Raw genomic sequence first — 18,422 nt, forward strand, 5'->3', positions numbered from 1 at the left:
TGACTATGTGTCATCTTTAAATGTTTATCAACAAAGACCCATATGAGGAATTCACAGTTCGATAACTTGCAGATCAGATATTACTATAGCCATGACAGTTATAGGGAGTTATGTGTATTACTCGAGTCGGAATGTTTGTATGATACCCATGGCAAGGTGTATTAGAAATGGGGTGTACGTGCCACATTTCATAAGTACATACAAAAATATGTGTCAAATCCAGAGCTGCATGACTGAACAGTTACACGCACAATTCAAATCTGGCATAGACAGCAGGCAGTCTGCCCAGTAGACCTCCTATAATTAACACCAAAACATTGTTTTCAAATAAATTAATCCCATGATGATGTTACCGGGTTTTTGTACCAATGGAGTAGCGCTGTCGGGGTATGTTACTTCAATGTTTAATAACATTTCATTATTGATAATTACACAGTCGCTGTGTTTGCATTGTGTTTGAAGATTTACCCATTTGATTAGGCCAATGTGAACAATTATATCGCCAAACACAAAAATGTTGTCACAATTGATATTAACTGATTTTGATCGAATCATTCGAATATGCATTAGCAGAATGTCATGGGTTTTCTAATTTAACATAGTGTTAGACAGACGTGGAATCTTCGGGCCAGAACTTTAAGCTGTATAGTTATGCTTCGATACGTCCAATACTGTTTATAACCTTGAGTACGGGCAGACCTGCCATTATCTCCCGAAGCACACTGTTATGAACCGACGCTAGCACAGCGTGGTATGTGTATAACTTCACTCGACGTGGGTATAGCTTAACCAGCGACGCTCTGCACACACACTTTCCCATACTATGTCCTACCTGTACTGAATCTGTACCTGTGTGATTTTTTCTATGCGAACATTCTTCTTTATAAATGGGATTAAACAAATTACAGTGCAAGTGTTTACCTGACCACTGACTAGTAAACATTGGTCAGACCAGGAGTACAAAACAATAAGTGATCTCTAATATATAGATATATTCCATCTGTGATACGTACTGTGGAGTGCTAGGAGTGTTTATAAATAGAACTTTATTACCGGGACATTTATAACTTTCTGACTGGGAGTCTGGGTCCTATTTGATATTTTGTCAGTGACCTATCGCCATGTCCAGTATCCTCTTGGTCATTTCTCTGGTCATCCTGACAGCCACCGTAACATGTAAGTAGTCTATTGTTATCAAATTTTCTTAAATTTGTTTCATTTAAACCTCGTTTAAAATTACTAACATTTATTTATATTGTTAAAGATGTTTTTATGATAACACGTTATCGTATTTCTGTTGATGTCAGTTATAAGTATTGAATGTTATGTATTTTTCGTGTAGTTTTATACAGGTATCGTTACCGGTATGTCCTTATTTTAAGCTATACGTCATCATATCATTACAGATGTTTCAATGATATGTCTTATATATCAGAGTTTGTTTTGTTTTTATTTATATTTCAAATCAATTATATATAGGGCAATAACTAAAACATTGTATATCGTATGACATGGGAGGGCCCTATATCGTCATCATCGCCTGATATGGGCCGATTTAGTCAGACAATGCCTCGTGACATATAATGAAACAGACATCACATTACAGGTCAACCGTGGCGTCTGTTTCCCATTTATACTAGGGGGAGTATCAGACTGCTTCATAAAAATGCCGAATGTTAAGTGGGTCAGCTACTACATTTTATTGTTCGCCCATTCATAAATATTTATCAAACGATTTCGGCTTAAGTCTTTTTTTCACTGAGGGGAAATTAGGGTTTAATGTCACCTTGGTACCCCCGCTGAATACAAACGCATTGAGTACCGAGAGAGGAAAAATTCCTGCATAACAACATATGCAATGTGGGCCGCCACAAGGTATTTCTATCAACCAATCAAATGCAAGTACTCTCTTACGCCTACCGACACACCTCCAAAGTATGTGTATACATACATCAGTGACGTCACTGACGATATATATATATAGTAATAACTAAGTACACGCTTTCATAAGAAATCAAAAGTTGGCGGAAGTACAAATCTATTTGTTGCTAGGAGGTAATGTAGATCTTGTTTAGATTACAGGAAATTAGAACAATTTGTTTCATGTGATTTGTTAGGTAAATAGCACTGCAGAAAGTGACTTTCTCAGAAATAAACACATTCAAAGTTTCAAAAAATATATATATACATATGTACACTGTGTAGAACTGACACCGGATATAGCTAGTATCGAAGCGGGCATGGAAGCTGAGCGTAGTCAAATGTCGTTAAGTTTTCCGATATTTCTGGTATTTTCTTNTAGTTTGGAATTCACATATATACTTAAATCACTTATGAAATATGTAAACATATCTCTCTGTATACATAAACATATATTTGTATTATGACATCAATCTCAAAATCAATATTGGCATAATCCAAGTATTACGGGAATCTTAAGTATTATCACTCATTATGCCTTTGCAATTTGGCAAATCCGAGCTATTTCTAATCTGATTATAATTTTTAATCGAACCGCTTATTTTCAGTTAAACATTACTCAATTTCTCTGGAAGTATCAAGAATAGAACACAGTCATAACATTGATTGTAAGTGTCAATGGGAAATATAACTTTGTATCAATTACTGGTGCTTTGGAAATTCACAATTGGCATTTTGCCAAAATCCCATGAAAATAACAGCAACTAACTGTTCAGTTATCAAAGGAATCCAGAATGTACTACACGACTTGGATATACAATTTACATAATCAGAAAAAAACATTTTGTGTTTGGTAATTTGATACTGTTTTGTCATTTGAATCGTGTTCTGAACAAAATTGTGTGAGAACTATCACACTAATACAAAAATATGTTTGCATACAATTCAAAGAGGTTTTTTTTCAAATATGGTTTATTTCACATTTGAAAGTGTAATAAAACAGGGTAAAAACCACGTTTTCTTCCCTGTGGAAGGGAGGTAACTGCCACATCTCCAAGCAAGCTGTCTTGTACATATACTGTTCCTAAAGCACAAAGTTTGCTTTGAAGGCATTCTGGTAGCAATTGCAGCCTAGAAATTGCGCCGTCCTATCCCGACAAGAAGAACTCTACCGTTACAAAACATGATTATAGTCGGGGACACCAGAGTCGGACCGAGTGACGAGCTATTGTGGCCTGACATTCCTTGTAATTTGAAACTGTTCCAAAGATTTATGTGGTTATTATACGTGGCAAGTAGTCTAATGAGCTTTATGAATTTGGGGCGACTTTGTCTATATAGGTCAAAACATTGTTCAAGCGAATTGTTCTACTATAGTATATAGGTCGACACATGTAAATCAGAAAGATCAATAACCTAGTACACTAGCACTTAGATTAACAACACATTTGAATCATTTTAATACATCCAAGTGTGCAAGAAATAAACGTAAAAAATATATATTTATTTTTAACATGCGTAATAAAGATAAGATATACCACAGAGGTTTCATAATGCAATAAGAGATAAAATTCTTTTGTTTTGCTAAGATCCGCATTTTCAACCATCCGACCAGTGTGTTATACTCCTAAAGTAATCAACAATACATTGCTGTTAAATTTGTGTTTATAAAACTGTTATCACATTGGTCAATACATTCCTTGATTCTAATCGTATATTTGTTTACTTACAGCCGGATATCTCTCTGGGATGTGGCCCTGGAAGACATGCAAGACGGCTTGCTTCCTTGGATTCGGTTGTTATAGCAGCGAGAAGCCATTCGACAACACACAGGGCGTTCTTCCATTGTCGCCAAAGAAACAGGGGCTGCAATTCTTCCTGTACACCCGCAAGAATCCCGTCCGTGCCCGAAAGCTCAAGTGGAACCAGAAAAGAATCCAGGGGAAACTCAATCTCCAACGTGACACAATTTTCATCATTCATGGTTGGATGGATAGTGCCAGAAATCCAAAGATCCGCAGACTGAGGAAAACACTTTTACGATTTGTACGTATATTTCTATCTATCTTAGTAATATATTTTTTTTCCTTGTTTCAGTCGGGCTAGGGAATATACACGTGAAAGATATTTCCTGCAATGTATATATATATGTTATGCTAGCGGGTATGTTGGAACCAACGGGCTTCTAGTAGTTAATGGTTACCCGGGTTTATACATCACAAGAAGTTAGCGGTTATATAGTTCTTTGCAGTAGTTAACGGTTTTGTGGGAATTGATGAAAGAGGTACTAGCAGTTTACTTGTGATAGAATTCCTACAATATGAGCGTTTTTTCCCCCCTACAGAACAATGTCAATGTCATCGCCGTAAACTGGAAACGAGGCGCAGGACACAACCTATACTACCAATCAGCCGCCAACACTCGTATCATCGCCGCTATGATCTCCAAATTCTTACTGAGACTACAGTACGACCTCAGCTACAGTATGGAAAAGGTCCATATCATTGGCCACAGTCTTGGTGCTCAAATGGCTGGCTACATTGGCACTGAGGTCAAGGGCATCGGCAGAATCTCTGGTAAGTTAATCGATAATCATTTACGTATTACTTCAAATTAGATATATTGTATTTTGTTCGCGAAACAACTGCCATAAACCATTAAAACCAGGAAACAATGAGCAGTATGACGAAATATATATTCAAGTGATAAAATTATGAGATATAGAATAATGTATTTTTGCCAAGTAAATGTATTATGAGATTTATCAAAAGACAAAACAAACGGTCAGGTTGGAAATATACTTGTGGTTTATAAAGATGACTACTCGTCCGTTGGACGAACTTTGTTTCAAAACGAAGGCAACGACCTATTTTCATGCGAATTCCAGATTCATGGCCCACCAAACGCTCATCACACAAACATCGAGCGCGGCTAGCATGCTTTGGCTTCCGTCGCTTCACAGTTCACTGCAATTATACACTACCTAGCGAACATTGACCAGGAATTCTACGTTTTGTTGAGGCAATACGCATTGGATGCTGTCGGACAAAAAGCTCCTTGCTGATAAAAGATAGTTTGATTTTCATTTTGACCAAGATATCAACAAATAAAGTTCGCGCGTTCATTTCATTTTAGTGAAAGGTTTTGTTGAAAATTTTGACGGAAAACAAAATCTGAAAGACCTAAATTTAAATTTATGATTTTGAATAATTTCTTGTGACATATTACCAATCCGTTCGTATGATTTATTTGGCTCTATCCATCATATATTCAAAAAGTGATGGTTCTTTAAGAACACTTTAATCTAAAAAGAAAATATGAAAAGTGTTTCATAGACAGCATTTGATATTTGGAATCCGTTCAAATATACGAGGCCTTGAGTGCTTTTAGTAACCATCATAGTCCGGGACATCTAACATCTAGTTATTATAGGTCATTGACCTTCATACTACGCGACCCAGCTTTTATCAAAAACGTACCAGTTTGCTTATTGTGATACGTACAATAGGATAGCTCTGTACAAGAGTCGTTTTGCCATGTGAACCTGCCAATTAGAGACTGCACTCACCAGTAAAGGATTGCCGAGGAAGTATACTGTGTATTCACGGTTCCCTTTGAAAGTTTAAGTTGTCTAATTATTTTGCTTTACATTGAAGTAACCTTATAGGTTTTTAATTTTGAAGGTATCGATCCTGCCGGGCCGTCGTTTGAAGGTTACCCCGAAGAGACAGTTCTTGACGCCTCCGATGCCTTGTTTGTAGATATACTACACACAGATGCACGGGATCTGTTTGTACTAGGTGAGTACTGGCTATTGATAAGCAACTATATGGGGTAATTTGCTTTACTGTATTTTCTTACTTTATATGGTCACATCGTCTTATAAAACGTTATTGTTCATCATAATGATACGGTATGAAGAAGATATTCCTTGTGAAGAAATAAGTTATTTATTTTCTTGTTTTGTTTCTAGGTCATCCGGGCTTTGGTGCCAAGTCAAGAATGGGACATGCAGATTTTTATGCCAATGGCGGCCATTCCCAACCTGGATGTCCCTCCACTATGAATCAGCAGTTGGGCTTGATAGTGACCGGAAGTGTTGGTAAGTGTCGTTAAGGATACAATCCCTATGTTTTAAATGTTTATATCTCCGAGCAAGTCAACTTCATTAGGCGCTTGACACATCTGTAATTTGTTTATTGTTTGTTTGTAAATCTTTGAACGTTCATATTAATTTCTTTTCCATTCTTCATTGATTGCTTTAATAACAGTTAGTATCTGTCTTTTTTTTTAGATGTATTTATGAACATGGGATGCAGTCACATACGGGCAATGAATCTGTACATCGAATCTGTTAATATACGAAAATGCAAGTATACATCGTACAATTGTACCGCAGGGGACGGACTTGATGTAGCAGAGGGTTGCAACACGTGTGAAAATGGGTGTGCACTCATGGGCTACCATTCCAACATTGGGAACCCACGCGGAGTGTTCGTATTCAATACAAACGAAAAAGCACCATTTTGTATACCTGAAACAGTCAAACTACCTGAATCAATAGACAACACAATTTTAGAGTCCTGACATTAACTTATTTATGTTATATTATATCATCAATTCGTCTATCGAAACCAAACTCAGCATTGTTGTAGTGTGTAACTGTCTATTGTCTTCATCAACAAATATCTCAGCTGAGTGTCCTCTCCAGGGAAGAAAACAGACTGCTCATAGAATGTAGGATATGTCTATTACGTCACTATTTCGTAATCATTCATTAAGGCGTATGCTACACAGCCAGATCATCTTGTCAACAGGAGTGGAAATCTCGCGCGCGTGTTTGTGATACATTTCTAGATCACGTTTACATCTACTGTTTACCGTTCATATTTTACTTTCAAGTAATGTGTGTTTATTGTTATTACTGATATTACGTTATGTGTGGGGGGTATGGGTATGGGTATGAGTGTGTGTTTATTGTTATTACTGATATTACGTTATGTGTGTGGGGGGTATGGGTATGAGTGTGTGTTATGTATGACTGGTGTATGTGTGTTACAGAAAGCAATGATTAAGGTTAGTATACATGTTATTTATTAACGTATGGGAGTGAAATGAACGTTGGAATGCTAGACGTGTATTACTGTTTTTGTTAACGTATTGTAGCTGGTCAGTATATGGTAAAATCCTAACCAAAAGTCTTTAACTCGTTCACCCCTGAAATTGCATAATGAACTATTCCAACATTTTAATTTGAAAAGTTTAGATGTATCTCCAGGGGTGAATGAGTTAATAAATCAGATCATTATAAACCCCATATTCAGTGAAATAACAACCAAAAGGCCTTCATTTAAGGAGTGCTACATTCCGTGGGCGACGTTTATATTCTGGAATGACCGGTTGTTATACACTGTGTCTTAATTGGCAGACAAATGAGTAATTGATTCCTTTTGGTGCATGTTTAAAATGATATCCCGATGTGTACGATACAGTTTCAAATACAGGGAGATAAACAAACAATCAAAATATAACTATCTTATTACCTAATCAATTCAAAAATAGATATATCTCCTGTATGAACGCTTTTGCCATCCAACATTTGTCAACAAGTCAACATAAGACATTGTACCTGCAATTGTTAAATGGGTTAACTATAATATTATTCGTCTGTGTCGTATACATTGTCTCGGCAAATGAAGGGATTTGCAAATGAGCTGATTGTCCTTAATTTTAATGATCGGACAAAGGCAGCAAATCAAAAACACCATCAATTAAATAAACAGTTCGACAGACAATCTGACCAAATCGTGTTCAGGTGTAATGATTTCATTGATCCAGTAGACTTATTTGGTTTATAACATTAGGTAACATTGGTTGTGTGCCAGCCACTTTACGAGTGTGCATTTGTTAGTACCAATGTACGTCACAGAATCAAGCAACTACAATGCAAACTTGTTATACATTAAACTGTACATTGATATACCGGAATGGCCGGTTCCTCGGTGCATTGTTAAACAACGGGTAATGCCGTACATGAGTTGTTAATAAAAGTATTTATTTGCTACGCTGTTTGTTTCGTTTATTGACCGAATCAAATATCATTTTAAACACGCTGCTCACACAACAACAAAGATTTGAAGAATTGTAAGTCTTCGTTTGATAATCGGGTTTGAACTTTTGAATGCCCTTTGTATGCATTCAGCCAATAATTGCACTATGGAACATCCCGATTAACTCATAACATATCTGTCCATACATATTTGCATTAATTCGATTAAGACGTTAACTGACATCTATAATCAGTGTCCGAGGTCAGAGGTTGAGGCGGACTGAACAAAAAATATAAGCAACCTTAGCCAAAAAGAACGGTCAACCATCGGTACCGTTTCCACATTACCGCGACAAATCACAAATCTGGCAGTATCCATGCTATATGTATCACCATCAAGAAACCCTTTTTCCATTAAGTCACCAATTGCACTATGGAAAATTCCGATAAACTAATAACTTATCTGTCCATACGTATTTGCAATAATCCCATTAAGACGTTAAATAGTATCTATAATCAGGATATTGCCAGACAGCCGACAGAAAATTTCGATAAAGAAACGTGTGTAATTTTAATTCAAAGAAACATTTGATTATAATTTATAACAAATGCATCCGACACAAAATATCGAAGCATAAAATAATGAACAAGGTTATATAGTTTTGATCTCTAAAGATTAATTATTGGCGTAGTAGACGTCCGTGGCGGTCTAGGCAGTATTTGACCCACATGTCTACAATACTGTGTAACTGTCACACAAGTGACTACGCCATTGCTGTGTCATTAGATTCGTTCAGTGATTAATGTGATACCAGACACATGTCCTATACTCCATTGGTGTCCGACAAACGTGTCGAAGTCCTTGCCAAGTACTTTAAAGGTTTATTAGACCTTACAATACACCGAATATATTCGGACGGTCAGTCGTGGTAATATTCCATTGATTAACCTAAACATCCTCTTACCTCAAGGTGAGATACCACAGAGATGTTTCATGAAACAATGGCTCCAATGAGTTCAAAACTTATTTTGCTTTATTTATTTATATTTTATTATTATTTTTTACAAATTAAATTTTGATACAAAAGGTACCACACAGTCACTACACAAGGCCAATATCATCGAAAGTCAAACTTGATACAAAAATTACCACACTGTCAATTCACAGTGACAACATCGGAGGTCAAGGTCGATACATTGTACAAACCTACCACTGTCATTACAGTGACAACATCGGAGGTCAAGGTCGATACAAAACTACCACACTGTCAATACTGATTGACAATATCGGAGGTTAAGGTCTATTCAAAAGAACCGTACTGGCAATACGCATTGACAACTTCGGAGGTCAACATCGATACAAACAACCATACTGTCAATACACGGACAATGTCAAAGGTCAAGGTCTACGAAAAACAACCACTTTTATAATACACAGGGACATCATAGGATGTCAAAGTCTATACAAAATAAAACAGGAATCAAAGAGGCCGCACATAGCAGCAAAATACGCCATAAACTCCTAAACATTACTAGAGGCAAAAATCCAGGTGCGAGTAAACGAAAGACTTAAATCATCTATCCCGATTAGTGTTAGGCTAGAACATATTCGACCGATACAAAACTACAAAATAACTCAAATGACCAGATAATTGTTTAATTTTTATTAAAACGAATGTTAAAAGGTTTAAAACAAAGTGTGCTTTCATTGGCAAAATGGCGGACTTCCTGTGGTTGACAAGTAGAATTTTCCATGAGCACTATACTTGTCGGCATGGTAACCCATTTCGGAACACCCTTGGTCACATGAATGACATCTTCCGGCGTCATAGTCTGCCTTGCTTTGGCATGGGTATGCTGTAAACGAGCATCCGGATGTCGGAATGGACTCCGTGAATAAGGCTATTGCCCTCATGTGACTACAGGCAACGGTGTCTGTGAATTCTAGGAAGGAAAAGCAAGAAAGAAAATAAAGAAAATTATATATGTATTACGCAAGTATTTTCATCTTAACGAGTAGGGTTGACCAGACCTTGTCAATTATTTAGTGTACTATATTTTTTCTCGTTTTGGCCCTCGTAATTGAACATACAAACTCAAGAACCCAAGCTTAAATGCTGTAAATCCAATATACTACTTAAGGTAATAGGATTGTGTCGCCATTTCTCAGTAGAATTTCTTCAAATTTTGTAGTTGAATTGCTTTGAAGTTTTAAAGAAAAATTTCTGCCACAAAAACAATAAAGGTTGTCAGAATTTTAAGGATTTTAAATGGATTTTTATGTGAAAAAAGAGTGAACTTTGAAAAAAAAAAATGAAACACAATTTTTGCAAAATAATGTCAATAAAAATGATACTGACAAAGATAAGTATTGCATTAATGTCTATCAATTTCATAAATGCTGAAATTGTGTAAAATTATTTATCTATAAACAATTAAAAATTGACATTTTATAATAAAACCATATACACATAGTAATTGCATGTAAGAGTTATCGTTCTTGAAAAACTTCACAGTAGTGAAATAGGTAGCCGGTTTCCTGAAGTACAGAAAAATGGACACATGTGACTCATTGATTAAAAAACAACTGAATTAATGCCTGGATTGCTTTAAAATGCTTTAATATTGAATTAACACACTGTTCTGTCAATGAACAACATATTATTCATCAGTTTAATATTAAACATTAGAATATGCGGAAATTGTGATACTGTCTCCCTACATTGGGTTTTCAACTAGGGATGTACTTCCTATTTCCGCTTAGCAATACACTCATATGACCTTAAATCCAATATACTACCCAGCTAACATGCTATAAATCCAATATACAACCCAGCTAGCATGCTATAAATCCAATATACAATTGTACTACCCAGCTAGCATGCTATAAAAACAATATACTACCCAGCTAACATGCTATAAATCCAATATACTACCCAGCTAACATGCTATAAATCCAATATACTACTCGGCTTGCATGTAATAAATCAAATATCCTATCATGCCAACATGCTATAAATCCAATATACTAACCAGCTAGCATGCTATAAATCCAATATACTACCCAGCTAACAGGCTGTTAATCCAATATACTAACCAACTAGCATGCTGTAAATCCATTATAATAACCAGCAACATGCTATAAATCCAATAGACTACCCAGCTAACATGCTATAAATCCAATATAATACCAGGCTAACATGCTATCAATCCAATAAACTACCACGCTAACATGCTACAATCCAATATACCACCCAGCTAGCATGCTATAAATCCAATATAATACGAAGATAACATGCTAAAGATCCAATATACTACCGAACTAACATGCTGTAAATCCAATATACTACTTTTCTACATGCTATAAAGCTACTAAACTACCCAGCTAACATGCTATAAATCCAATATACTACGAGGCTAACATGCTACAAATCCAAAATAATACCAAGCTAACATGCTACAAATCCAATATACTACCCGCTAGCATGCTACAAATCCAATATACTACCCAGCTAACATGCTTTAAATCCAACATAATACCAGGCTAATATGCTATAAATCCAATATCCTATCAAGCTAACATACTATAAATCCAACATACTACACGGCTTGCACGCTACAAATCCAATATCATACCAGCCAACATGCTGTAAATCCAATAAACTATCCAGCTAACATGCTGTAAATCCAATATACTACTCAGCTTATATGCTACAAATCCAATATACTACCCAGCTAGCATGCTGTGAATCCAATATAATCATCCGAGCCGAAGTGTATGTGTGACCGAGGGTGTGTTCAATTTTGTGTGATTTCCTGCGAGTGTTTATAGTGTCCGAATGTAGTCTGTTTCAATAAGGTATTGTCTTTGTGTTTTAGGAATTCGCGATAACGTAAACAAATTAGTTTATGAGAAAGACCCACGTGTTTGTTCACTAGATTCCGTATGACGGAAAACCCTTCTGGCACTTCCAATGTCCTACTAAGCTAAAACCTACTTCACTAGGCTATTAGCATGTGACAATTCCAACATACTACCAAATATCATGCAAGGCTTTTAAGTTTACTACAGATAACACATGTTATACTTACGCTCAATCTGCAGGGCTATCAGGAAAAACCAATGATTGACATCTTCCTGTGAACATCCGGGTTGTTTCTCGCCGCCATTGGGATAAAAATCGGCATGCCCAAGCGCTTTGTCCAAACCAAAACCTGTCGGACGTGACAACAGATTTAATTATACAATATCGTAAATAGTAACTTATCTAATTTTCTTGCGAATATGATTGATAATACAATACATAGACGATAGTATATATATATATATACATTTTTTTTGTACCTTAAATCAATAAATTTGCAGCTGTTATTGTGGCATATGATTGTCGAGGTCATACAGTGTATCGCACCTTATTTGGCAGCATACAGAACAAGTTGTTGGTCCCCATGTTGTAGCACAGGTTCCAGGTCTTATATAATCACTATCACAGGGACCTGAGAATTTGTTACAGCTATATTTGGACTTAAACTAAGGTGCTCAGAGTAATTTTACATGTTTTAGAGGTTTAGATCGATATATACGAGAGGGGTGGAAAGCTCTCGATGTCGGAAATTCGACCCCACCTAACATTCTTGATTCAAAAACAACAATTCTAATTGATGCACGGAAAAATGCTTAGTACCGTTGGAAAGATGGATTAAAAAAAAAAAACTTCTATATGCACCGAAATGTATTCTATCGCGGACATGATTTCCGTTTCCTCCAAAAACACACGCCATGTCAGAGTTTCGATGTTTTTCGAAGTCAGAGAGCCGATTTTTGTATATTCATGAGATTGACATCAGCCACGTGATATGATTGGCTGAAATCGCAGCCATGTTTTCGCTTAAATTACCAGCCAACCAACACTGCATATTTCGGCACGAGGCTGACGTCAACCTCATGAATTACTATGAACACCTTAGTTTAGGTCCAAATATAGGTCCCTAGGGCACATGGAGACAGCAATAGTAAGTGGATATAACTATAGCATGTTAATAGGAGGGTCGATCATGGGTCAACTCTTATTAATACTTATATTAATTGCTAGTTTCTTTACACATTTCATATTTATACTGCTGTCGATACTCAAAAACATATTCAAACTTGGAATGACGTTTTAGCGGCGATAACTTTAATCACGGACTTTGATAACACTAACACTAATCTAAGTCCGTGCTTTAATAGAATGATTTGACCTTATTAAAGCAAACTTGGATAAATTTAACACGAAAATAATTGGACAACAAACGTACTTCAATACCATATTTGGAATTATATATCGAATGATATAAAGGAGTCAGACTTGATAACGTGCCGTCGTACCTACCACAAAGGTTTGACAGTCAAACCTGGTAGTGGAATAGAGAGTAACTACTGCGGGTAACGATGTGGAAAAGACTAGCAAACAGGAATACATATTTGTAAATTTTATGGCAACACACTATACATTTTTTCCAACACATAATACATATGTATGCATTTGTCATTATACCTGTAAATGCATTATGTATTGTGTTAATCCTTTTACAATGTAATTTACCTAGTTCCGAAAGAGAGTCAGAATCGCTATGAATGACGTCCACAAAAGACGCATCGGTTGGGTCCAGTCTCACTTGAACGTCAAAGTTCTCGAAAAGCGGGCCAGCAGGATCTAGACCTGGAAATAGTGTCAATTAATTGTTAACTTTATCTATTTAACAACAATTATGAAACAAGTTATTTCAACTTATATTAATCACTTTTGTTGGCCCGGATGTTAGTCCGATCGGGGAATCGAATTCCGGTCGCCCAGGTGAAAGGCAAGAGCGCCACCCATCCACTGCGCCACCAGACCACCAAAAGTAGACATTTGGTGAATAATTATGAAATATTTGCTATTAAAAAACATAACTGTAGTGTTTAACATATGTTGAAGACACTCTGAACAACTAAAATCGATACAAATTTGTTTGCCATTTCGGAAATAAGCGAAACTATTAGGGAAATATAATATTTCCTACCTGTGATCCTCCCAATGCCGTGAACACGCCTCCCAGCGTACCCAGCTATATAAGATCCAAGACTGAACCCTATTAAGTGGACATGACTGTAAGAAAGCCCGGTCGTGTGATGGAGCTCCTCCAGAAGTTTAGCTGTTGTAGCGCCCACTACGCGAGTATTAGCGGCCGACTGAATGTAGTTGATGTTGTCAGCTCCTAACGACCAGTCTACCGCAATCACGTTAACGTCCTCCTGGAAAAGAAATGGTTTTATATAGGACAATATACAAACTTGACAGGTAATATTAGTGCATGTTACCAATCTTAGACCTTTATAACAAATCGGGTGGTGCAGTGGTCGGGTGGTGTAGTGGATAGCGCACTCGCCTTTCACCAAGGCGACCGGGGTTCAATTCCCCTCAGTCCGACGTGAAAAGGTATTGGGTCACCTGCCCGACTTCGTCGGTTTTCCCCGGGTACTCCGGTTAACTCCCACATTAAGACCCTACGCGCGCTTACATCCGGGGCAACAAGAGTGATTGATATAAGTTGAAATAACTTGTTTCATAATTGTTGTAAAATAAATAAAGTTTATGTTTATAACAAATCTGACATACGATTAACCTTTTTTTTTTAAGTGAACGATATTTAAAAGGATTTTCTTAAAATTTATTATATTCAACACAACAATAACGTTATAGTTTAATAGTAATGGCTGCAACGTAATATCGTATCGTATGGCAGCACGGCAGTCTAGGGTAGGACTCCGGGCTCGTGACCGAAGGGTTGCGGGTTTGAGCCACGGCACGGCACTTTGTTGTATCTTTGAGCAAGATGCTTTACTCCGCTTGTTCCAGTCTACTCAGCTGTAAATAAGTACGTGGTTGGGCAGTGCTTAAATTGTTGAATGTTAGCTGTGAGCGCCGAAATGGCAGCACCTGCTGTATGCTCCCCAGTGAGTTGATATTGGCTGTTTGCAAAGGCCCTTTAACCACCGATAATAATGTGTGAACCGCGTGGAGACGACCTACGAACTAAGTTGCGATAAACCGGTATATAAGAACCTCGAAATATTATTATTATTATTACTTTCTTGTGTATCGTATCGAATGGTTTTGTTTTCCTGTATTGCGATACAGTACTGAATTTATCAATCAAGTCTATAAACAGTGTACGTATTGTTCTTAATCATTCAGTAAAGATGTGGTTCACTGTGCAGTCAAACCCAAAAATACTGAGAGAGAGAAAAACACAAAAATATAGTTTGATAGTATTAACTTTTGGGGTCTATGATAAAACTCCATCAAATCCTGCTCTTAATCAGTATAAAGTTGACCTTTTTAGCAGATGTTTGTATCGTGATACGTATCATATCATAAGCATCGTACCGCGATACGTAATGCATCGTGAGATATACGTATCGTTGCAGTCATAATAATAATTATGAAATATCAGCCTCATCTCAACCCTTCAACCGCGAATTCCTCCCATTTCGTTAGTATGGTTTCTTTTTTCCTGGCATGAAGTCCTTCAATGCAAAATGATATGCATTCCTAGCTTTCGGCTGTGTGCCAACGCGAACCTCGTCATTGCCATGACTGCAGTTGTCCGAGGGCAGTAGTCGGTATTTATCGGGATTTTCGTTTGGGGATTTTCGGAATGACACTTTTCACGTGAAGCTTAACATAGGCCATTAAGGGAAATGTCAAACCCAGAGAGGAAATGTTATCCCGTGTTCGCAGTCTATAATTAGTTGATCACAGATAAGCCTTTAGACTATTTCGCGCTTTTCATATTATCTGATTAGTTATAGTATCGCCTTGTAACTAACAAATAAAATGAACTTATTATTCGTTAGCTGTATGACAAAATCAGAAAGAAAGAAACATAAAAGTAATTTTAGTTAGAACCTCTTACAAAAATCTGATATTGTAACAGATATAACACCATATATGTAATATTACATGCAAAGGGAGATAATCGCAGATACATAATTCATAATTCGTTTTAGCATTGTAGCATAATCACACATGTAATGTCACATACAAAGGGAGATAATCGCAGATACTTCATTCATAAAAATTATCCTATTCCCCGATTTCTTACTGATTTGGAATGCCCTACCTACAAAAGCCCCAAAACCTTACGATTTAGATAATAAGAATAGTGTTTAGATAACAATATAAGTCAGCTAAAACAACACAGCATGTGAGACCTTGATATGATATGAACTAAACTATATCAATATATGTAGTAGATAATACACATACAGCTATGGTATTGAGATATATACATATAACAATATACAACACTTCATTATACATAATATACATAATAAACATTATATTTATTACGAGATCATAGCGACAATATCCCAAAACCACATTTAACCATTAACTTGTCTATTTCCCATGCTACCCCATATTTATTAGCTTTATTATTGACTTGAAATTGCTTATCAATATTGTAAAAAAAACATGTCTTGTGTTGCACAAAATGTTATTCAATAGGTTCAATTCGGGAATAGAGGGTTGAATAAAAGTCATAGAAATGCACTGTAAAATATACTAACCGTGTTCAAAAACACTTCGACCATTTGTTGCATCCAATGTGAATAATGACTTTGGTATTCTTGGTGCTATCGAAGTGGCTTCCTGTGACAGTTGCGTTGTTGTAAGGATCTAGGGATTGTGCACGAATGGTATTTTGTCGCGTATAAAGCAAGAAATTTGTCTGAATATGGTCCGGAGATTCTGGTAGATATCCCTTTGCATTGCGAAAAGGTCTGGCGTTACTAAAACAACCGATGTGTTGATAGCAAACCTGTCTTGTAAACAGGAACCCTACAATGTTAAGAAAAAGATGCATATACTCAAGGTGAAAGGGAATGCACGATACTCGCCGATGCGAGCGACCATGGGGTAGAATGTTTAACAAAATCAGTTATTGTATGATTTTAAGATGCAAAACATCTTTAGTTTTACAAAGGGGAGGGACAAGCAAACAGCGTATGACAGTCCCCGAGTGTAGCCTGAGGACCATATTCTAAACAGCGGTCGTGCTGTTCGTTTTCTGAACATGTTTTGTATATTATCTGTAGAAAATCAAAATCACGCTTTTTTTTTAAAGTTTAACTTCCTCACAGCTAGATCCTATGGAGATGGTCGATTGAAATAATATCATTATGTCAGCGGTTATAATGTTGCCAATATAGTGTCGACTTATGTAAAACTTGATCCTTCCGATAGATCACAGGGGCCTGATAATTTGTAACAGCTATATTTGGACCTAAATTAAGGTGTATAGGGTAATTTTACACGTTTCGGGGGATTAGATCAATTTTCGGTTAAAATGCCACCCCTAATGATGAAAATATACGACTATCATCATTTGGGGTGGAAGTTATCCCGAAAAAATTATCTTAACCCCCCAAACGTGTAAAATTAATCTTTAACATTTTAGTTTTTTTTAGGTCCAAATATAGCTTTAAAAAATTATCAGATCAATGTGCTATAGATAACTGTTGCGGTGAAAATATGAATTACTGTCAGAAATATGTCGTAACACATTGGAAACTATTTTACCGGCGTGACTTCAGATTTGATAAATCATTTCTGAAACAAAAACCATACATCGCAATATTCTAGAATGTGTGGCGTTTACAAAGCCACTTTATCGTTTTATTCCTGGTGTAACTTGTTGATCATTGATTAAAATGTTCATGATTTAGATAATAGTTTGTATCAAAACAATTCACGCGTATTAAATAGCAATGCATGGCCTTATTTACCGTTGAGCTGCTGCATGGATGTTGCATGGGTATATCTAATAGATCTCAACGCGCCTCGGGCGCCGATCTGTTTCGAAAACAAATATATACTTTAGGAGTACTTAAATATACTTACCTGTCGTGAATTTTCTCAGAATGAAGAGAGAAAGCAATCTCAGAAACGCCGCCATTGTAAACGTGGTCTTCACACCTAGAACATATAGATAAGTTGTACAGGGACATTTCGGTCATTTTGTGGCCTGTCCAGGTCACACGAACACCGGTGATTGTAAATAATTAAGTGAATATGCGGACGTCATTGATAAAGTTGAACGGAAAGTCACGTGTGAAAAATACTTGTTCAATTGAGAAAGACAGAAAGAGGGAGTATGGGAGGATTGGGAACACAGAAAGAAAAAGGAGACAGACAGGTGGAGACAGAGAGGGAGAGAGGCAAAGAGAAAGACAGACAGACTGAGCGGGAGAGAAGTGGAGGTAAAGACAAAGACAGAAATAGTGTAATAAATAATATTTATCGAACGACCGTTTCGTTTCTCTGGTCTTTTACACCTTTTAGTATACCTCATCGTTATAATAGGTTTCTGATCGGATGGTATTGATCACATGACGAGGAAATAAAACAACATGTCGCCCTCGCGC

General features: G+C 36.6%; 1 protein-coding gene and 1 pseudogene across 3 annotated transcripts; one reads left to right on the forward strand and one right to left on the reverse strand.

The window, feature by feature from the left end:
* Positions 1 to 357: 357 nt before the first annotated feature.
* Positions 358 to 7,982, forward strand: LOC110459453 (inactive pancreatic lipase-related protein 1-like). Of its 3 annotated transcripts, none has more exons than XM_021511716.1 (6): positions 358 to 1,176; positions 3,653 to 3,966; positions 4,265 to 4,496; positions 5,604 to 5,720; positions 5,894 to 6,022; positions 6,215 to 7,982. In XM_021511716.1, exons 1-6 carry the CDS (start codon positions 1,122 to 1,124, stop codon positions 6,505 to 6,507), a joined length of 1,140 nt encoding a protein of 379 aa, XP_021367391.1. In that variant the 5' UTR covers positions 358 to 1,121; the 3' UTR covers positions 6,508 to 7,982. The 3 variants fall into 3 exon arrangements, with proteins under 3 accessions (XP_021367391.1, XP_021367393.1, XP_021367392.1); XM_021511718.1 differs by lacking the exon at positions 358 to 1,176 and adding an exon at positions 1,190 to 2,055; XM_021511717.1 differs by lacking the exon at positions 358 to 1,176 and adding an exon at positions 2,306 to 3,211.
* Positions 7,983 to 9,618: 1,636 nt separating this feature from the next.
* Positions 9,619 to 17,799, reverse strand: LOC110459449 (annotated as a pseudogene).
* Between the last annotated feature and the right edge of the window lie 623 nt (positions 17,800 to 18,422).

Source organism: Mizuhopecten yessoensis, unplaced genomic scaffold, assembly GCF_002113885.1.
Source record: "Mizuhopecten yessoensis strain PY_sf001 unplaced genomic scaffold, ASM211388v2 scaffold10069, whole genome shotgun sequence".
Lineage (NCBI taxonomy): Eukaryota > Metazoa > Mollusca > Bivalvia > Pectinida > Pectinidae > Mizuhopecten > Mizuhopecten yessoensis.

Bases quoted from the DNA above. Each gene is read 5' to 3' on its own strand.
- LOC110459453 (XM_021511716.1), top strand. From the start codon at position 1,122: ATGTCCAGTATCCTCTTGGTCATTTCTCTGGTCATCCTGACAGCCACC. The intron at 1,177-3,652 runs GTAAGTAGTCTA...GTTTACTTACAG, and splicing joins CCTGACAGCCACCGTAACAT to CCGGATATCTCTCTGGGATG. The intron at 6,023-6,214 runs GTAAGTGTCGTT...CTTTTTTTTTAG, and splicing joins GATAGTGACCGGAAGTGTTG to ATGTATTTATGAACATGGGA.